The 23,490-nt window shown below is 41.0% G+C and overlaps 1 protein-coding gene across 4 annotated transcripts in view; it reads right to left on the bottom strand.

The window, feature by feature from the left end:
• Positions 1 to 23,490, bottom strand: part of DNAH6 (dynein axonemal heavy chain 6) — a 448,872-nt gene that overhangs the window by 37,647 nt on the left and 387,735 nt on the right. For all 4 annotated transcript variants that reach the window (XM_075607019.1, XM_075606995.1, XM_075607010.1 and 1 more), the window contains 4 exons: positions 22,958 to 23,104; positions 15,655 to 15,793; positions 11,539 to 11,658; positions 4,250 to 4,371 (listed from right to left, as the gene is read on the bottom strand). In XM_075607019.1, the coding sequence (XP_075463134.1) occupies positions 4,250 to 4,371; positions 11,539 to 11,658; positions 15,655 to 15,793; positions 22,958 to 23,104 (528 nt within the window). The remainder of the gene's footprint in view (positions 1 to 4,249; positions 4,372 to 11,538; positions 11,659 to 15,654; positions 15,794 to 22,957; positions 23,105 to 23,490) is intronic.

Genomic DNA, 23,490 nt, shown 5'->3' with positions numbered 1-23,490 from the left:
ATCCACATTGAGACCCAGTGGCACAAGCGTTTTGACAGCATGTATCCACTTTGTCCTCAATCTGGAAATAGCATTCACAGTACACCTCCTCTCCAGTTATTAACTTGTCAATTCCCACACATAAAATACCTGCAGGATTACAATTATGGAATTCAGAAAAATGCTTGGACAAATTATGTTGTAGAAAACCTTTCTGGATGTTTGTGATATGTTCAGCAAAACGTAGTTTTAACTTCCTTGTAGTGCGTCCTATAAACTGCTTATTGCAGGGGCACTGAACAAGTTATATAATATTTTCAGAATCGCAAGGTATGAAATGATCAATATAATGTATAGTACCTGTATGTTGGGACTTAAAACATTTGATATTTTTAGACCCATGTAAATCTAATTTACAAGTTTTACATTTCAGGCATCTAAAAAAGCACTTAGAATCGAAGAAAGTTGTAGTAGAAGCTTTTTGTTGTGCCGGTTTTAGACAACTAGGTGCCAATTAATTTTTTAGGGTATCTGATTTGGTAAATAGTACACGTGGGGTCTTGGGAAGGTGTGGTTGAAGAATTTTAAAACCAAGTGCCAATGCTTATTTATGACTTTTTTTTCATTTCTGTAGCGAAAGGATTACATTGTGTAATAAACAGAATATTGATTTGATTATCAATATTGTTGGTAGTCGATATTTTATTGGAATTGTATTTCAGAAGGTCTTTTCTATCAATATTATGGATTTTCAAATAGGCTTGTTCCAATGTGGCTTTTTTAAATAATTTTTATTCAAATTTAGACAACATAGATTGTCCTTGTTATTCAAAGCAAAGCTGGAAGACTTTGCAATAAATACACCCCCCACCCCCAACACGTACAGTAATGGGCAAAATAACTATTATCCAGTTATGGATAATATCTTATTTGCCCATTATTAAATAAAACATTAGCCAGCATCAATAAAGTACATAAACCTTTCTACTTACCCCTGCCATCATGAAGGGTGTCCTCATCAGCATACTGCAGGTCCATGTCCTCCGATGACAGCAAGAATACATACAAAACTACAATCTAATGGCCCCTAACCCCTTAATCACCATAGCGGTTAATAACCGCTATAGTAATTAAGGGGTTAACCCACCCTCTCTTGCTACCCACTCCGGAACCACTATACCCACCCTGTACCCATTGATTGGCATAGTGGTAAATCATACCCATATAATATGGGCATGATAAACCACTATACCAGTCAATGGTCACCCTAATAAAAAAAGCATGAAGGCCCAAAATACACAATAATAAAACTTACACAAGCACCTAAACACTCAAATTCAATAAATAAAAGCACTAGCCAACAAATTCACTTAATACAAGCACTAGCCAATAAAACAGTTAAATAATTTTAACTAGTAGTCAACATAGCAATTGATTAATAAAAACACTAGCCAATACATCAATTCAAACCAGGAGCCAAAAAAATAAATAATTAATAAAAAACGATAAACAATCCGAAAAATAAATCAAAACAAGCCATCCAAATTACAAACAATTTAATCCAAACAATCAACAGAAATAGAAAAAATAACACAATAGAAAACAAGCATTTGCCAAAAAATGCATTGGCTAATTAATACATTAGCAGTCAATGGCTAATGTAAAACATTAATCTTCTTTCTTCATCTGTCAATCCACAAAGCCCCATGGTAAATTCACAACATCATGCTGTCTCGTCGGCTTCTTGAGGTAAAATGAGACGTCAAGGCCTTATATATGGCCTGTGACGTCACATTTTCAGGTCAGATGGTACAGCTCCAATGTAATTGGACGCTGTATCATGTGCCCGCCTCTTTTTTTTTTGGTTAAAGATGTGACGTCATCTCCAAGGAAGATACGTTACATCGTTAAAACCACATGGCTATATCACATGGTATTACAGCCAATGGGATTGAAGACAATTCCATTGGCTGCTGTACCATGTGATAGGTAACATTAGTTCAAAAGGATGTGACATCACTTTAAAGGCTGAGGACTCCAGGACACCCACGGGGACCACCTGAGGACCCCTAGACACCCGTGGGAAACACCCACGGGGACCACGAGATGGCCTCCAGACACCCGTGGGGACCACCCGGGGACAACAGACACTTGCGGGGACCACCTGAGGACCCCCAGACACCAGTGGGGACTACCCGGACACCCCCACACACCCGCGGGGATCACCTGGGCACCCCCAGAAACCCGCTGGGACCACCTGGAGGCCCACGGACACCCGTGGGGACCACCCAGGGACCCCCGATGGCCTCTGGTATCAATCCTGTGTATAACAAAATAAATTATGGTTTTATGTGTGGGCACAGAGGGTGGGTTGTGCATTGGTGATTAGTGCATGTTGTAATGTTTATTGGGGCAGAGGGGGTGAATGAAGGGCCAAATACCCATATCACTCACCCCCTCTGTCCCCAGTAAAGCTGCTGTTGTTCCTTAACCCTTTCATTGCCGTAGCGGTAAGCCGCTAAGGTAATGAAGTTACCTGTAAATGATTTTTTATTGCATGGGATTCATGCTGGGGGTCTCCAGTACTGATATTAATGGGTATCAGCTCCAGAGACCCCCGGCATCAATCCGATGCAGGAAAAATGCATTTTTTTTCTAAGTCCCGTCTCGCCGCTTCTTGGCAGCTTCTCACCACCTTTCTGCCAACTTTTTCTGGCGGGACGATTTTGAGTGGAAATCTCAATTCTAGAACTGCGATTAGCCTCAATAAGCTATCCGGGGCTACTAGAATTGCACGAGTTTGAAAACCTGGCGGTAAGTGGCTTATCGCCGCTCTTTTGGCGATTTTTTTTTCTCTGCACAAAAAATTGCCGAAAAGGTCTTTTATCAGCCGACTTATCGGTGCTTACTGAAACGCTATAGGCTTTTTTGGCAACAAGGCAGCGATAAGTGGCTTATCGCTGCTAACTGCATAGGCCCCCTAATCGGAAAATAAATTTTCACAATGGTTTAAACTGAACAAGCTTAGATTACTAAATAAAATCTTTTAGCCCCCACATTTGCCACACTAGTTTTTCAAAATGGGCTTAAATCCTACCTACAGTAAAAATCATACAAAATTAAACTCCACTGGTTAAACACATGTGCTCTCTCAAGAAATTAAATCACAATCTATTATTTACAGTGTATGAGTGAAACATATATAAGAATCTGTCATAATTATTTTAAGAAATTGGCAAAACCTCTACAGTTCTGTGAATGGTGTGAGCCATTGTGCCATATTGTCATATATATTACAAAATCTAAAAAGGTATTCTTGGAAAAGGAGAATTTATCTTTAAGTCATAGGTATCATAAATAGTCACTAATTGACATTTAAAATATCTACTTATTGACCAACTACTTAAATCAATGTACTGCGGTTGTGCAGTGCAATCGCAGCTACCACACGAATGTAGCTTCCCTTATAACTGAATAAAAGGCTGTTCATTGATTGCAACAGATAATCTCTAAGAGGATATCTTGCAGTTCTGCAAACCTACCATAATTGCCAGCAGGAAAATCAAATTAACACTGTGGTGGATTCAGTCAGCAATGTGGTAATATGCGAGACAAAGCATTGCTGAACTTGAAGTATAGAAAGATACTCAGAGCTATTATAATTGCAGTATAATATTTTTTCTGCATTGAAAGCAGCAAACCCAATTCGATTTTTCTTGCATTACCTAAAATGTGGTACTCCAGAGATACGCCAGTTCCCGAGATCTTGTCAGCAAAGTAATAAAAAAACAGCAACAAAACAACAAGGTCAGTGGCGGCCCGGCCGGAGCAAGGAAACCTGTCTGCGAGATTTAAAATTTGAATATCTCGAGAACCAAGTCTCCACGGAGCTTGGGGTAACATGAATCAGCCCTGGAGGTTTCTCTATTTTGGTAATGTAAAGTAAAAATAAAAGTGTGCATTGCTGCTTTAAGCAAAACACATTGTTGCTCTGCTGCAGAAACTATTATCTGGTACAGTATAAATAAAAAAAAACGCACAGCTAAACTTGCTGTCACAAAGAGCAGTAATGATTTTGGAATACTGCATATAATAATCACAGGGGAAAACAATATTAATGTTGGCTAGACTTACAATAGCAACTCTTGCCTATTATCTGTGTTTAGCAGACTATTATGATTGAATCTTTTTTTCATTCTTTAAGCAATGGAGGAATTACAATAGCGCTTCACACAATTAAATTATAGGAAGGTTACATAAGCCCACAAACCTGGAAAGCTAAATTGGCATTTTCATGCATTCCAAAAATCTCTGGGTCATCGGTCAGGGGCAGATTTTCAATATACTCTTTGTAATACTGGAGGCTGTCAGCATCTGGAGCTAAATATATACCTAAAGCGTGTTTGAAAAACAAAAATGCAGCTCATTAGTATTTGTGTTGGCTTTAGAAATATGAAGCAGTACAAGAGAAAAGCAAATTCAAAGTAATTTTTATCAAATATACAGCAAAGTAGCTTGAGAATTTTTATTAAAATTTGCATTAATGTAATTTTTTCTTAATAGTTGCCTTTCAAGTGTTTCACAAATTAAAAAAAAACATGTGAGTATGATTATACAGACATTTTTGTTTTATCCATAATACATGGTACCCAGAATGAATTTTTTTTTTATTGTTCTGAACATGCACTTTCCCTGTTTTTGCATTTCTGAATTTATACTTTCCTGCTGTAACACTAGGAATTTAATGCATTTACTTGACCAGTATGAATAATGTATTTTAAATGACTATGTATTTTGGGTTCCCTTTTCTCAACAAAGAATTTTTGTTACACTGTATGCACTGTTAAAATAATTTTGGGTTTGTAACCCTTCAGGTGTTTAATAATTCAGTAATAATTCAGTGTACAATTTAATGTGCGTTATTACCACTTGTGAGAGGCCAACGTTATTTTAAGAAGCTTTTTGAGATTTAACAGATTATGTTATCTGCTAAAGTGACTCTTTTCACCTTTCAATAAAACACTGCACTATAGTACTGTATTTTTTATTTTTACTTAGGTACTGCCAACCATTTATAGTACACAAAGCTTTTCAGTTACTATACATCATATTGGCCCTATTTACTAAGTGGTGCTATGCATTAAAACACCTTCTGGCACCAACAAACCACTTAACTCCGATATATTTCAATAGGCCATATGACATAGAACCGCTTAGTTGATTTTGGCCAATATAGGTAAGAATAATACAGCTAGGGATAAGTGCATTAAATATGTACAATCAAACATGGGGGGGGGGGGGGGGGAAGGAGTCCCTGCCTTGAGAGCTTACTACTGTAAGTACTATTTCGTATTGGTATTATTATATTGTTTCTGCCTATTTAAAGACCCACTGTCAATTACTGCCAAGGGGGACTATAATACATTTTAGTACATTGTATTGAAAACTCTTCCAACTCTGAAGAAAGAGTTAGGGAAAAGGGACCAAAAGAGAATTCATGTCAGAATAATTAGCACTTCATTTATTCACAGGTTAATTACAAAATCTCTCTAATTTTTGCATTACCTCTAATAATGAAGCAGGTTTGAATCACATTTAAATTACTTGTGTCTAAAAAGCTGCAGTTTAAAATATTTTGTGCTTTATACTGTAAGTTCTCACAGCACATAAATGAAGTTGAGCAGAATCATGTTAGAACTAAGGGTGGGCACCTTCACTGGTGTTTTGGGTTTGGCTCTAAAGATTTTGATGATGATGGGGGACAAACGCAAGCTTTTTTTGGCCCAGTTTATAAAAAATAAAACCTTAAAAAACCATGAATTTGAGGATGAGACTTTCTCATTGAGTTTCGTGACATTAACGCGCTTACGAACCTTACTCCTTGACTGCTCCATTCTTTCCATAAACAGTGCCTCCAAAATCTGTCCAAAAGAGAGCTGCCCCATCTCGTTTCAAAGTAGTATACTCATCATCATCCTCCAGAACACATCAAACCCAGATAACTTCTGGAAGGTTATCAACAACGTATTCCAGCCTTCTAACCATCAACAGCCAAGTAACATCACTAAGGGCGATATTACTCTGACAAACCCCACCGACATTGCAAATGCATTCAATGATTACTTTGTGGGGTGTGCTACTAACTTATTTGCGAAACGCAGCCCAAACCACAAACCTGAATCTCATCCTGGGAGTACCCCTATAGCCCCACCCCCTCCCAACACTGCCCACAATTTTCAATTTGGCCCAGTATCCGAAGAGGAGATTACACAAGCGCTTCTCAAATTAAAACTAAGCAGCAATGTGGACCTAACTTACTACAATCTAGGTCCCTAAAACTTGGTGCGACAGCAATTGCCAAGCCAATTGCTTCCATAGTCAATTCTATCCTGTCTGCAGGCCATATCCCTAAGACCTGGAAAGCTTCCAGAGTTGTCCCAATCTTCAAAAGTGGGGACAAAAACACTGTCTCAAACTACAGGCCAATCTCCCTTCTCCCAATCCTATCCAAAGTCATGGAAAAATGTGTCCACTCCCAATTAAGCGATTACTATAACAAGACAAATTTCCCTAGCCAATTTCAATCTGGCTTTCGCCCCAAACACTCTACCGTTACTACCCTGCTAAAAGTTTGCAATGAAATCCAGTGTGGAATGGAACGGGGTCAACTTACTGGTGCAGTATTACTAGATTTTGCAAAGGCTTTTCATACTGTTGATCATGCTATCCTGCTTAACAAACTCCAGAGCTCTGGAATAGGGAAGCATGCTTTAAACTGGTTTCAGTCCTATCTATCAGGTAGATCCCAACATGTGTCCATCTCTGGCTCTAACTCTAACCCCCTGGATATCACCTGCGGCGTCCCGCAAGGCTCTGTTCTGGGGCCCTTACTTTTCTCAGTGTTCATCAATGATCTTCCCACAGCTTGTCAGGAAGCCTCAATACACATGTATGCAGATGACACAATCCTATATGCACACAGCCATAGCCTCTCTGACCTTCAACACATACTTCAGTCTGACTTTTTCAGACTCGAAAACTGGATTTCCCAAAACAAACTGTTTTTAAACACTGACAAGACTGTAACAATGGTATTTGCGACCAAGACTAAATTTTTAAAGCTTCAAGCGGCTGAGCTTCAGATTAGTACCAACACTAACACCACCCTAACTCCTGTTACTAGTTTTAAATACCTGGGCATATGGTTTAACTCCCACTTAACATTCGGGATGCACATTGATACCCTGACAACCAAGACCTATGCCAAACTAGGGGTACTTTACAAAAACAAATCCTCCCTAAGTCTCCTGGTCAGAAAACGTATCGCACTGCAGATGCTAATGCCAATTATTGACTATGGAGACATAGTATATGGCTAGGCACCTCAATACCACCTTAGAAAACTTGACACCCTTTACAATTCAATTTGTCGTTTTGTTCTCCAATGCAACTATAACACACATCACTGCGAAATGCTCAAAGAACTAGATTGGTCATCACTCGACTCTAGGCGCAAAGTTCACCTTTCCTGTCTTGCCTTCAAATTCTTTATGGGCAAGCTACCCAGCTATTTGAACAAGCTCCTCACCCCTACCACATGCAGCACCTATCACCTGAGATCAGACTCCAAAAGACTGTTCATGGTCCCAAGGCTCAACAAAGTATCCGGCCGCTCCTCCTTCTCTTACCGTGCACCCAAAAACTGGAACAACCTACCAGAGACTCTTACATCCACCACCATTTTAAGTTCTTTCAAATCTAAGGCTGTCACACATTTTAATCTGGTCTGTAACTGTTTCATATGCCGATAATATATATTATCTTTAACTGTGCACGCAATGTCTTGTATATAATGTATACCCTGCTCATTTATGTAACTGTATTTGTAAACATGTATTTGTCATCATAACTCTGTGCCCAGGACATACTTGAAAACGAGAGGTAACTCTCAATGTATTAATTCCTGGTAAAATATTTTATAAATAAATAAATCAGGTAGTGACCCTGACGAAGGAGTAAGGTCCGTAAGTGGGGTGATGTCACGAAGGAGAAACGTGGTGCGGAAGGACCGGGGATTACCCTGCTTACTGTGGACTCCTAGGATGCCACAAATGCTATCATCCCCATATTTATGCTGACTCACTTCATTGTTTGTGAGATTACCCTTATGTGCTTCTTTTTGTTTTTGAAGTAAATGCTACTATGAAGTGTGTGCTTTCTCTGTACTCTTTTCTTTGTTGTACTTTGGGACTCCAGGAGTTTTGACTGATTTACTTGGACTCTCGAGGACAGTATATATATTTTTGTTTAGATTTATTACTATGTATTATTTTACTGATTATTTATTGACTTCTCTGACTTTTTTTGTATGTGCTTTTGCCAGCTAACCTTTTTTTTGGCGTAGCGTTGTTTATAATTGTGCAATATTATCATTTGCTTTACTAATTGTTGGTACTAATAATTATTTTCATCACTACTTGTGAGGAATAAATATACAGTTAGGTCAGGAAATAATTGGACACTGACACAATTTTCATAATTTTGGCTCTGTACGCCACCACAATGGATTTGAAATGAAACAATCGAGATGCAATAGAAGTGCAGACATTCAGCTTTAATTCAAGGGGTTGAACAAACATATCGTATGAAACATTTAGGAATTGCAACCATTTTCATACACAGTCTCCTTATTTCAGGGGCTCAAATGTAATTGGACAAATTAACACAATCATAAATAAAATGTTAATTTTTAATACTTTGTCGAGAATCCTTTGCAGGCAATGACTGCTTGAAGTCTGGAACGCATGGACATCACCAAACGCTGGGTTTCCTCCTTTGTGATTCTTTGCCAGGTCTTTACTGCAGCTGTCTTCAGTTGTTGTTTGTTCATGGGTCTTTCTGCCTTAAGTTTTCTCTTCAGCAAGTGAAATGCATGCTCGATCGGGTTGAGATCAGGTGATTGACTCGGCCAATGCAGAATATTCCACTTCTTTGCCTTAAAAAAACTCCTGGGTTGTTTTGCAGTATGTTTTGGGTCATTGCCCATCTGTAAAGTGAAGCGCCGTCCAACTTCGCTGAATCTGAGCTGACAATATATCCATATACACTCTAGAATTCATCCGGCTGCTTCTGTCTTCTGTCACATCATCAATAAACACTAGTGACCCAGTGCCATTGTAAGCCTTGCATGCCCATGCCATCACACTGCCTCTACCGTGTTTTACAGATGATGTGATATGCTTGGGCCGTTCCAAGCCTTCTCCATACATTTTTCTTCCCATCATTCTGGTACAGGTTGATCTTAGTTTCATCTGTCCAAAGAATGCTGTTCCAGAACTGGACTGGCTTTTTTAGATTGTTTGGCAAAGTCTAATCTGGTCTTTCTATTCTTGAAGCTTATGAATGGTTTGCACATTGTGGTCCTCTGTATTTGCTCTCGTGAAGTTTTCTCTTTATGGTAGACTTAGAAAATGATATTCCTACCTCCCGGAGAGTGTTCTTCATTTGGCTGGATGTTGTTAAGGGTTTTTCTTTACCATGAAAGTATCCTACGATCATCCACCACTGTTGTCTTCCGTGGACATCCAGGCCTTTTTGTGTTGCAGAGCTCACGTGCGTTCTTTTTTTTTCTCAGAATGTACAAAACTGTTGATTTGGCTACTCCTAATGTTCCTGCTATCTTTCTGATGGATTTTCTTTTTTTTTTGCAGCCTAAGGATGTCCTGTTTCACTTGCATTGAGAGCTCCTTTGACCGCATGTTGTGGGTTCACAGCAACAGCTTCCAAATGCGAATGCCACACCTGGAATCAACTCCAGGCATTTTACCTGCTTAATTGATGATGAAATAACGAAGGAATAGCCCACACCTGTCCATGAAACAGCTTTTGAGTCAATTGTCCAATTACTTTTGGTCCCTTGAAAAAGAGGGGGCTACATATTAAAGAGATGTAATTCCTAAACCCTTCCTCCAATTTGGATGTGAATACCCTCAAACTAAATCTGATAGACTGCACTTTAAGCCCATATTCATTATATAACTGTAACTTTAATTTATTTTGGTACACAGCCAAAATAACAAAACTTGTATCAGTGTCCATTTAGCGGCGTGCATGTAGTTGATTTGAGACGGAAATCATGGTGACGTAAGTGACATCACTCCTGGCAGAAGAGTCCGTCACTCTTGCCAGCTTCCACCAGAAGGAGTAAGCACTGGAGACGCCCCCAACCCGCGAGATCCAGGTGCTGTATTCCCGCAGCTACGCCGAAGGAGGAGAGAGGCTGCCCGGGAACAGACTGGGGGGGGGAGGTTGAGCGCGCAGCGTCCCCTGTAGCACCGCATCTCCCGCACCGTAGCACTGCCAGAAAGGGGGGAAGAGCGCTGACTGCGTCGTTGCTCGGAAAGATGGAGGGAGGGGAGACAGTGCTGCGCGCACTGTGTCCCCTGTCCCCGTAGATCGGAGGGAGGGGGGAGAGCGCTGAGTTTTCCTTGTCCCCATAGCTCTGAGGGAGGGGAGAGCGCGGAGCGCTTCATGTCTCAGTAGCATGTGGGGGGAGAGTGCTCAGCACGGTATCCTCAGAGGGGGGAGGGAGCTTGCAGGACATTCCGAGCGTACCCTCCATCCCAGCACCACACTGACTGGCGCGCACACACACACTGACTGGCACGCACACACACACTGACTGGCGCGCACACATACACAAACACACACTGACTGGGATGCACACACACACTGACTGACGCGCACACACACACACTGACTGACGCGCACACACACACACTGTATGACGCGCACACACACACACACACACACACTGACTGACTGACGTGCGCACGCAAACACACTGACTTATGCACATACACAGTGACGCACACACACGAGGAATTCAGTTACTTTAAATATAGAAGTGCAAATCGCTAAAACATGTGTTCTAAGTGTTTTGGCACTGAAATTTTATTTTGATTTTTAATTAAAAACATCACCATCACAAATACAATTTCTATGACAAAAGACAAAGAAGTTTCACTTAAAATGTGTGTGCTCGGCACACACACTTATTTTCATTTATCTTTTTAACCACTTAATTGTTTTTTTTTTTATAAATCCAGATCAATAAACATTTTAACAAATTGATTAAAAATTGAATCTTGACAACTCTATAATATGCAACATGACCTTTAAAATGTAGGATCAGCTGTTTTGTACACTCTATATTATAATACTATTTACACTATGCAATATGACATTTCAGTATTTTGGAAGGCATTGTGACCAGAGACAACTGTTTCTCAAATATAAATATATACTGTAGGTGCTATGGATATAGCTTTTAATTATGTTTCTGTGAATGGGACATTGAAAATAAAATAGAAAAAAATGTACTTTTGAGATTCCCACAGTTTCAATTCTCAGGAAAGAAAGAATTTCTGCATGGACAAGAGGCTTTTAAAATAATGGTACAAAGTAATCCGGTCATACTGTAGCAGCTGTGTGATTGTAATCCTTTACTAAAACTGACAGTTGCACTGTTCTTTTACAGAGAAATGGCATTTTATTTACCTGAACCAGAATAGAAGTAGTTATCTTCAAGTGTCTCTGTAGAAAAGAACCTTTTTAAGATTGTTCGCAAACATCTCTGGTCCCATGCATCAGTCACTCTACCTCCATATGTTATTTCTCCTGCAAGACAGTTTCATGCTTCAGTAAAACTTACTTTTTATGGTATATATTCTCAACTGAACAGAGGCTACATCTACACCAGTACCCAAAGGCCTGCTACATGTTGGGCACAAAGCAATGGCGTTTACCAGAATGGCACATAAAATATGTTTAAGTGTTAACTCCTTTGAAAAAAAGTAACTTAATTTGTTACTGACCCTGCAAAAGTTGTGATTTTATGCAAAACAAGCACCATTGTGTCTCTAAACATATATACAGGCATACCCCGCATTAACGTACGCAATGGGATCGAAGCATGTATGTAAAGTGAAAATGTACTTAAAGTGAAGCACTACCTTTTTCCACTTATCGATGCATGTACTGTACTGCAATCGTCATATATGTGCATAACTGATGTAAATAACGCATGTGTAACAGGCTCTATAGTCTCCCCGCTTGCTCACCGCATGTGTAACAGGCTCTATAGTCTCCCCGCTTGCTCACAGCTTCGGTACAGGTAGGGAGCCGGTATTGCTGTTCAGGACGTGCTGACAGGCGCATGCGTGAGCTGCCGTTTGCCTATTGAGCGAGATGTACTTACTCGCGAGTGTACTTAAAGTGAGTGTCCTTAAACCGGGGTATGCCTGTACGCAGCAATAAAAATTGAAACAAGTTTTATACACAACTATATTTTTCATTATACCAATACAACCTAAGAGGGCAGAATACACACACAGAATCCCTGGTGGTGGCGTGCTGCAGACCAATAGTTATATTATAATAAGGTCTAGGCACGACATAAACGACATAAACCTAACTGTATGTATTTCTGCTAGCATGAACTAACATCAATATGTATGAAGAGGTCAAGGTACTTTGACTTCATCACATAACACCAAGGATACCTTTTTTGAAAATACATGGTGCTTTATAAGTTGGTACCGCTGAGCGAGTACAACAGCTTATCCTTCTAACATATACTTACATACTGTATGAACACTAAGGTACTCCATTCCAAGTCTGGAATAGGAACGGTGTCAGTTTAAACCATTACTAATTATCGCAGACCACACGCTACATCGCGTTCACTGCGCATGCGCAGACCATACAGCTGGGTATTATCTTACCATCAGACAGCCGCACGGGATTCCTAATTAGAGTCACACAGGGTTATACCTATTTCACTAGATGCCCAACGGACATTTATACTGCAAGTTTATGGTGCACTATTGGTAATATTTGAGCTATACTCTCAGTGTCAACAAGTTAGTTTGACCCAGCAATCTTTCATGGATTACTTACCTGTTTTTTCAGTCTCATGGAATAGTAAAATATAAATCAACACTTTATCCATCTCGACAAGAGAGGATCCACAGCAGTTATTCCCCCCAATAGGATAGGCACTGATCCTTCCAGGGGAACACTGTGACCCCCATTGAGGGATATACTCCATACTCCCTCTAGCTGCAGAGAAGTCTGCATACCAGGGTTTAGGACTATACTCATATAATCCACTAAGTAATCCATATACTAGTCTCCACACCAACTACATCGGTCAATTCAGAGTATAGCTGCAGCTATTTATACTTGATACTAACGCATAGGAGGTACCTAAACCCCTACCCTTCACTCAGAGTTTACTTGACATTAGTGAAGGGGATATACATCCATTCTAGGTATACATTTACCCTGACCCGATTATTTGAATCAATTTTTGGATGTATGGATAACTAGACATACAACAGAGTTATACTCTCATAGGAACCATACATTTATATCCTATTCCTTCAAATTTGGATTCACAGTATTTTAACCATTGTTACATTAACATTAATAAATTTTATTTTAACTATTGTGCCTAGACCTTATTATAATATAACTATTGGTCTGCAGTGCGCCACCACCAGGGATTCTGTGTGTGTATTCTGCCCTCTTAACTGTCTACACCAACTCTCCATTTGTTCTATTCACTCCCAGGCAGCACGCAGCACCACACATCTGGGGTTACAGGAGCGAGGTTCTCTCCATTACCGTGATATACTAATACAACCTGTCACACTAGAATTTATAATGTTTGCATGTATTGTCCATGGCTAATGATCTTAGGCACACGTGTAAAGATGTTAGTAAGGTTTGTGTGACACACACGAACAAATATATATATATATATATTGTGACAAACGGCTTACTCCGGGGCTCCGCCGTCTGTCCGGGACTGCTAGAACACGGTCTTTTAGGGTAGGTTAAATGACGAGGCGTAACGTGCTGTTCCTTTAAACAGGCTATGCCTGGTTTATTCAGTCCCAGGCACTGAGACTGCCACAGTGCATACAAAAGAAACACAAGCAAAACAAAAGCCTGCTCACCTGAGCAATAACTTAACTAAGGTTTTCCCTGACTCAGGGTTGGAGTGGCTTTTCCACTTCCAACAACAAAAATAAGGAACTTTGCAGTTTTATCAAAAAGGAGCAGAATGATTTAACCTGTTTGGGGAGAGGCTTTCCCCCTCTCTGCTTCCAGCAGCCTTCCTGCCTCCAGGCTCTTGGGGAGAGGAACCAGGAAATCAGTCTTAAATACCTGATTTCTAACTAGGAGGACAGGTGACAGAAATCAGGCAGCAGACAAACTCTGGTCTGGATCCCTCATCCCTCAGTTCCAGCACTTGCCAAACTGTGGGATGGAGTGCATGTATTATGAGGCTGCATTTTCCAGCCTAAACAGGATAAAAACTGTTCAGTATCCTGGGAGCCCTACATATGGAATTTATTACCATCCCCTGATTTCTGTCACAATATATATATATATATATATATATATATATATATATATATATATATATATATATATATATATATATATATATACAGGCATACCCCGGTTTAAGGACACTCACTTTAAGTACACTCGCGAGTAAGTACATCTCGCTCAATAGGCAAACGGCAGCTCACGCATGCGCCTGTCAGCACGTCCTGAACAGCAATACCAGTTCCCTACCTGTACCGAAGCTGTGCGCAAGCGGGGAGACTATAGAACCTGTTACCAATGCGATATTTACACCAGTTATGCACGTATATGATGATTGCAGTACAGTACATGCATCGATAAGTGGGAAAAAGGTAGTGCTTCACTTTAAGTACATTTTCGCTTTACATACATGCTCCGGTCCCATTGCGTACGTTAATGCGGGGTATGCCTGTATATATATATATATATATATATATCGTATTTCCTCGATTCTAAGACACCATCGAATGTAAGATGCACCATTGATTTAATAACAATGTTCAGGAAAAAAAGACACTACATTAAATGTACAGTACAGAGAAATAATGTTTTTACTTGCTTTCAATGCTGCATCATAGTGAAGTCTTTTTTATGACATTTTAAGTGACAATTAGGGATACCTTCTATGCACATGCACAGGCAATGACAACTTAAATGAAGGCACCTTCAGCCTGTCATAGGGCAACAGCAACCTCCTGCTCAACACTACGGGTGACGCGCTAGGTTTGGCAGCATCGCGTTCTAGGAACGTAATTCCGCAATATATACTGTAGTAGGAGATAATGTGATCCTCAGTTGACTCACATTAGTGGCCATATTGGTACAGGAAACATAACCGTTTTTCAATGACATCGACTGTAAGACCGCATCCCGATTTCAGAAATGGGAAAATGTGCAAAAAGTGTGTCTTAGAATCGAGGAAATAAGGTATATAAATTGTTTACAGTGTCATTATTATGAAAATTTGTACTCAATATGTTGCTGTCTCCTCCTACAGCACAAATATCCAGATAATTACAGTGGAATATAGTATGGATTAAGGTAATATAAAATGATATACTGTAAATATAGAATAAGAGGATATAATATTATAATGTAACTGGGGAAAGTATATTATTGTCTGGTATTCAAGCCACATATTTTAATCAGTTTAGATTTGTCTCAGTTGTTTAAGTCACACTCATGAAGTATTGCTATAAATAAGTAGCTATACATAATGCATTATTAGAGTACCTGTAATGTAGGTAAGTGCATCCCAAGGTATTTTTCCTTCCTGGCAGTACAAGTTTAAATTGAGCAGTGCACACTCTCTGTCACTGTCAGTAAATTCGTAGCAGATGTTCCATCCAAGTGGTCCGAATTTTTTCCTTTCCTAGAAAGAAAGCAGTTACATTTTATTTTTCAATCATATTTTTATGTGTCTGAATTTTGCTACCCACTTGTCTTCTATCAATGGAAAGCCCTTTGCAAGTATATTCCAGGAAGATTCTTTGATTTTTTTTAATTTATTTTGGAAACACTTCTTTTCGCCACCTACAGTAGCATGGAAAAAGTTAGAATGTTTTACATTTCTAAAATGTGGACCCCAAAAATGAACCTATTTGTTACCAGGTCATGTTATACATCAATGTTTGAAGTTACAGCCATGTTTTTTTTTCATTATTGACAATAGGTGAATGCCAGGCATCTCATCCAATACTATTGCTTATATATAAGAAATATTATATGCAGAGCTTTTAGAAATCAGAATCCAAAGTGACAAAACTGAAGAAGCGCAAATATGCCAGTTACATTTTTTGCTTTTCGGTCGGTATACAATGAAAAAACATGTACAGTATTACCTCTTTGATATTATAAATTACATACTGTAAGTAGTTACACCATGTCACTATCAAGCATCCGGTCTTTATTTATTTATGTATGTATTTATTTCCTTCAGTTAAACCATTTTATATCCTAAAGGTTATGACTATTAGTGTCAAATTGTTTCTGTTATTTTGAGTAATTTAATGTTACAGTTGACCAATGTATATTGCTTGTACTTCACATAGTTCTTTAAAAAATAAAAACATTTAGCCACTTATTGCGCCTATCCTCAAAATATTCTATGCAGAAAAAGGCTAATAAATAATGCACGAGTTTCAGCAAGGCTACACCTGGCACTGTAAAACATTTTTAAATTTCCTGCGAACGTGGATATGACTGAGTTAGAGATGTAGTATTTTGCCACAGCTCTAGGGAAGGTGATGGCTGCATGCTAATGAACTGACTGCTTTCCCATGGCAAACCCAAGTTTGGGGGGGGGGGGGGTGCAGCCAGGCTACATCTGTGCAGACAAGTCTTTCTGTGGCTTTGCATCTATCTGAACACTGTAGTGAGGGTGATGGGGTTATTTCAAATAAACACTCCTTGAGAAAGACCAGTTTGGTTGAAACGCGTGGGAAGAGATTTTTTTTGTTTGTGGATTGTATCCTTTGTATGTAGATCAATAAAGTATTTTTAACTTCTTTCACTGGTGAGTCTGGATCTTGGTCAGGAGTGGCAGGACTGCTGATCATTTTTTCTACTTTTATTTCAAATAAAGTTTGTTTATTTAATTCTCTGCTTGTACCATCACCTGCACAGTAAAACCTGTACAGGCTTGTAAACAGCGATATAGATAGTCTATTTAGTCAATTTAGGCCGGGAAATAAAAAAATATGTTTTATCTAGAAAAACACAGGGGGCAGTTAGTTGAATAATTAACTTGCTCAATAGATCTACGTAAAGTTACTGAAGAAAACATGACTATGAAGTGATTAATTTGTGGGTGCAGTACTGTGAATTGATAATTGACAGAAACAGAGAAGGTTAGGATCAACAAGATAGACCCTCAAAAGAAAGTCACTTGACTGCACACCACAACATTTAAAATAGCATTTAATGGCAAAATAATTCAAATATCTATCACTAAACATAAAATGAGTAAGTGGGGGTATGAAGATACAGAGTGAGAGAAAATAAATATGCAGGAGAGATCTACATTGGCATCTTAAGAGTGATGCATTTAAAGTGATCATTTTAAATGACAATATATAGTTAGACTATAGTTAATTTATTTACTTTTCTTCATACAAGACCTATAACCTCAGCTGATATGACATGGATCTAATTGCATTCTCTCCACAGGTATGTCCCTGATCTGCAAGTCCTGTTTTAAAAGAATTACCCACCCGGCTTGTACTATTGATCTCTTGGTATGTCCCTGATTTGCAAGTCCTGTTTTAAAAGAATTACCCACCCGGCTTGTACAATTGATCTCTTGGTATGTCCCTGATCTGCAAGTCCGGTTTTAAAAGAATTACCCACCCGGCTTGTACAATTGATCTCTTGGTATGTCCCTGATCTGCAAGTCCGGTTTTAAAAGAATTACCCACCCGGCTTGTACTATTGATCTATTGGTATGTTTCAATATCAAAAGGTGGATTTTCCCCCCCCTCTTAACTGTGTGCTGCTAATTGACCAACTGGAACAAGCTGATTTATTGGGGCAGGGGGAGGGTCATGTGACTGCTTTCGATGTATAAAACAAAACAAAAAAAACCCTGCATTGGAACCTTCCATGGGTTACAACTGACCTTATAGCACTCTACCAGTTCAGGGATACCTTGTGGAAAAGCTACAAAATAACTGGCACTACCAAGGATCTCAATCACTACAGATGCCTGCGGAACATGTGCACAAGGAAAACAAGGCACGCAAAAGCACAATATTACTCTGACAATCTCCACCAGAATACATCAAACCCAGCTAACTTCTGGAAGGTTATCAACAATATATTCCAGCCTTCTAACCATCAACAACCAAGTAATATCAGTAAGGGGGATATTACTCTGACAAAACCCACTCACATTGCAAATGCATTCAATGATTACTTTGTGGGGTGTGCCACTAACTTATTAGCGAAACGCAGCCCAAACCACAAACCTGAATCTCATTCTGGGAGTACCCACATAGCCCCACCCCCTCCCAACACTGCGCACAACTTTCAATTTGGCCCAGTATCCGAAGAGGAGATTACACAAGCGCTCCTCAAATTAAAACTAAGAAGCCAATGTGGACCTGACATACTACAATCTAGGTTGCTACGACTTGGTGCCCCAGCCATTGCTAAACCAATTGCTTCCATAGTCAACTCTATCCTGTCTGCAGGCCATATCCCTAAGACCTGGAAAACTGCCAGAGTTGTCCCAATCTTCAAAAGTGGGGACAAAAATACTTTCTCAAACTACAGGCCAATCTCACTTCTCCCAATTCTATCCAAAGTCATGGAAAAATGTGTCCACTCCCAACTAAGCGATTACTATTCCAAGACAAATTTCCCTAGCCAATTCCAATCTGGCTTTCGCCCCAAACACTCCACTAAAGTTTGCAATGAAATCCAGTGTGGAATGAAACGAGGACAACTCACTGGTGCAGTATTCCTAGATTTTGCAAAGGCTTTTGATACAGTTGAACATGCTATCCTGCTTAACAAACTCCAGAGCTCTGGAATAGGGAAGCATGCTTTAAACTGGTTTCAGTCCTACCTATCAGGTAGATCCCAACATGTGTCCATCTCAGGCTCTAACGCCAACCCCCTGGATATCACCTGTGGTGTCACGCAAGGCTCTGTTCTGGGGCCCCTACTCTGCTCAGTGTTCATTAATTGATCTTCCCACAGCTTGTAAGGAAGCCTCAATACAAATGTATGCAGATGACACAATCCTATATGCACACAGCCATAGCCTCTCTGACCTTCAACACATACTTCAGTCTGACTTTTTGAGACTCGAAAACTGGATTTCCCAAAACAAACTGTTTTTAAACACTGACAAGACTGTAACAATGGTATTTGGGACCAAGACTACATTTTTAAAGCTTCCATCGACTGAGCTCCAGATTAGAACCAACACTAACACCACCCTAACCCATGTCACTAGTTTTAAATACCTGGGCATATGGTTTGACTCCCACTTAACATTCGGGATGCACATTGATACCCTGACAACCAAGACCTATGCCAAACTAGGGGTACTTTACAGGAACAAATCCTTCCTAAGTCTCCTAGTCAGAAAGCGTATCGCACAGCAGATGCTAATGCCAATTATTGACTATGGAGACATACAGTAGTATATGGCTCGGCACCTCAAACCCACCTTAGCAAACTTGACACCCTCTACAATTCAATTTGTCGTTTTGTTCTCCAATGCAACTACAACACACATCACTGCGAAATGCTCAAAGAACTAGATTGGTCATCACTCGAGTCTAGGCGCAAAGTTCACCTTTCCTGTCTTGCCTTTAAATTCTTTATGGACAAGCTACCCAGCTCTCTGAACAAGCTCCTCACCCCTACCACATGCAGCACTTATCACCTGAGATCAGACTCCAAAAGACTGTTCATGGTCCCAAGGCTCAACAAAGTATAAGGCCGTTCCTCCTTCTCTTACCGTGCACCCCAAAACTGGAACAACCTACCGGATACTCTCACATCCACCACGAGTTTAAGTTCTTTCAAATCTAAGGCTGTCTCACATTTTAATCTGGTCTGTAACTGTTTCATACGCCCATAATATATATTATCTTTAACTGTGCACGCAATGTCTTGTATATAATGTATACCCTGTTCATTTATGTAACTGTATTTGTAACCATGTATTATTTGTCTTAACTCTGTGGACAGAACATACTTGAAAACGAGAGGTAACTCTCAATGTATTACTTCCTGGTAAAATATTTTATAAATAAATAAATAATAAATAGTCATGTATTGTATAGTATATAATAGCAAATACGCACTTATGTATTCTATGAATACTACCCCTTTCCCTATAATTAACCCTAAACCCCACCTACCATTTAAACTGTCCTTACTTTTTCCTATATATTTACTTTTACAAGGGTTTCAAATATATATATATATATATATATATATATATATATATATATATATATATATATATATATATATATATATATATATATATATATATACACACACAGTGTTCGACAATTAATGATAACCACACGCCGTGGCGAGTGGATTTAGGCCGCTGCTGCGGCTCTATGAATTCCCCTGCTCGCGCCAATTTTTTATTTTTTTTAATAAATAAGTAATCCCCTTCCCTGATTGGCCTGACGCGGGAAAGAGGGCCGGCTGGCAGCTCTGGGTCAGCCCCAACCCCCCCTGCCCCCGATCCCCGCTTGCTGCCCGGGGCGGGAGGTAGGCTGGGGGGGGTCCCGCGGCTGCTGCCCAGGCGCTTCCCCTCCGTCCCACGCTCTGGTAATGGGGGCGGGGAAGCAGGCTGGCAGCTCTGGCTGCAGCCTGCGCATGTGCACGCGGGGGGCGGGAGGAAGGCTGGGGGGTCCCGCGGCTGCTGCTGCCCAGGCGCTTCCCCTCCGTCCCACGCTCTGTTAATGGGAGCGGGGAAGCAGGCTGGCAGCTCTGGCTGCAGCCTGCGCTTGCGCACGTGGACACGGGAGGTATCCTGGGGGGGTCCCTCAGCTGCTGCTGCCCAGGCGCTTCCCCTCATCCCACGCTCTGGTAATGGGAGCGGGGAAGCAGGCTGGCAGCAGACTGCGCATGCGCACGCGGACGCGCACGTTTCTCATGGGGAGGTTGGTGTTGCCTCCACTGGCCCCGATCCTCCCGCCTGGCATGTGGAGGACAAGGCCTGGATGAACAGGTGGGCCACCTCCCTTTCAATGAATACCCACCCAGTGTGTGTGTCTGTGAGTGTGTGTCTGTGTATATCTCTGTGTGTGTCTGTGTGTGTGTGTGTGTGTGTATATCTCTGTATGTGTGTGTGTCTCTGTGTGTGTGTGTGTCTCTGTGTGTGTGTGTGTGTGTGTGTGTGTGTGTGTGTGTGTGTGTGTGTGTGTGTGTGTGTGTGTGTGTGTGTGTGTGTGTGTGTGTGTGTCTGTGTCTGTGTGTGTGTCTGTATGTGTGTGTGTGTCTCTGTGTGTGTGTGTAGGATACCAGAAGTGTCACCCCACCCCCCCACCCAATCACCCCCCCACCCAATCCCCCCAATCCCCCCACCCAATCACCCCAATCCCCCACCCAATCCCCCCCCACCCCTCCAATCCCACCCCCCATCACCCTGTCACCCAATCGCCCTGTCACCCAATCATCCCGTCACCCAATCACCCCGTCACCCCACCCAATCAACCCGTCACCCCACCCAACCAACCCCCCAGTCTCTCACCCTCTCTCTCTCACCCTCTCTCTCTCTCACCCTGTCACCCTCTCTCTCACCCTGTCACCCTCTCTCTCACCCTGTCACCCTCTCTCTCACCCTGTCACACTCTCTCTCTCACCCTCTCTCTCTCTCTCACCCCCACTCTCTCTCTCTCACCCTGTCACTTTCTCTCACCCTGTCACCCTCTCTCTCTCACCCTCTCTCTCTCTCTCTCTCTCTCTCTGTCACCCTCTCTCTCTCTGTCACCCTCTCTCTCTGCTACCCTCTCTCTCACCCTGTCACCCTCTCTCTCCCCCTGTCACCCTCTCTTTCACCCTGTCACCCTCTGTTTCACCCTGTCACCCTCTCTTTCACCCTGTCACCCTCTCTCTCTCTCACCCTCTCTCTCTCTCTCTGTGTCACCCTTCTCTATCTGTCACCCTCTCTCTCTCTCTGTCACCCTCTCTCTCTCTGTCACCCTCTCTCTCACCCCCTCTCTCTCTTACCCCCCCTCTCTCTCACCCCCTCTCTCTCTCTCACCCCCTCTCTCTCTCCCCCTCTCTCTGTGTCTGTCTCACACTCTGTTTCTGGATCTCTTATTTACCCTATATATCTTAACTGCCCTATACTACACCGAAATAACCTAAACTACTGTCTTCCAGATCTGACTCAAGCTTCACACGGAAGACATCGGAACCCCCCCTAACCAACCCCCCCTAACCCAGAAGACAGGTAGGGAACACATCTCCTCCAATGTATAACATTGCGGGAATGAGGGTACCTGGACATTGAGGGACTGCGGATCAGGTAAGATCCCAGGCGGGATTGCTGCTTTAGATATGTGAAGCGGGGACGTCCAGACACTGGTTAAGGGGTTCAGGAAACTAGTCATTCACACCTGGCTTTTATTTCTAGATCCGACATTTACACACACACACACACACACACACACACACACACACACACACACACACACACACACACACACACACACACACACACACACACACACACACGTAACAAGGACTAATTGTAGTATAATGTAATTTATGTAATTTATGTCAAAAACGAATGTTGCTCTGACTAGGAATTTATTAAATGTATTTTATTTATATATTTTATTTTAAAGCGGGGTTGGGGGCGGGACTAGGGTTGGGGGCGGGACTAGGGGCGGGGGCCGGGACTAGGTGGCAAGTAGATTTTTTGGTTGGGCGAGTAGATTTTTGGGTGATTTGTCGAACGCAGTGTTACAGCTCGCAAATGCAGTACTTAACCTCTAGGAGCATTTATGGTAATAAATTGGCAGTGTATATGTTTGACAAAAAGGGAAATTACCTGAATGATGGCATGGAAGAAACAAATTCCAAAAATAACTTTTCTCCATTTCTTGCCAAGAAGATGTTCTTCGAAGAACGTTGGAGTAATTTCTGTGAACGCTCGTCGAATATTAGCACGGAGACCTTTTGGTGGCTCATTAGTAACCTGCGACAGAAAATAATTGGTTGAAAATTAAATGAACTACTACTTGCTGCATGCTAGTATAAGAGGTATTCACCTTTTTCTATTGTGTTTCCTTTACTTGAACTTCAGTGTGCTTCAGTTTAGGCTAAAAAAATGTCTGGTTCACTTAATTTAATGCATTTGCAAACTGTTTTTAGCTGACTGGATAAATTCATATTTTATCGCCATTTACTTCCAAGAAGTGTACGAAGAGCTTCCCTTCAGCACTAGAGGGACCTGCGACACATACTGTAGCAAACACATTTGTTGTACGTCCTGCCTGCACTCAAGAGGTAAAGAAGGCCTGTGTGTTAAAAATAGTTTGGAAATGCATTTTTCTTTTCAAAATTGTTTTACATGATGAATCT

The sequence above is a fragment of the Ascaphus truei genome, chromosome 1 (genome assembly GCF_040206685.1).
Source record: "Ascaphus truei isolate aAscTru1 chromosome 1, aAscTru1.hap1, whole genome shotgun sequence".
In the NCBI taxonomy this organism is placed as follows: domain Eukaryota; kingdom Metazoa; phylum Chordata; class Amphibia; order Anura; family Ascaphidae; genus Ascaphus; species Ascaphus truei.
Note: the sequence above shows the minus strand (reverse complement) of the source record. Positions and strands in the feature narration are given on the sequence as shown.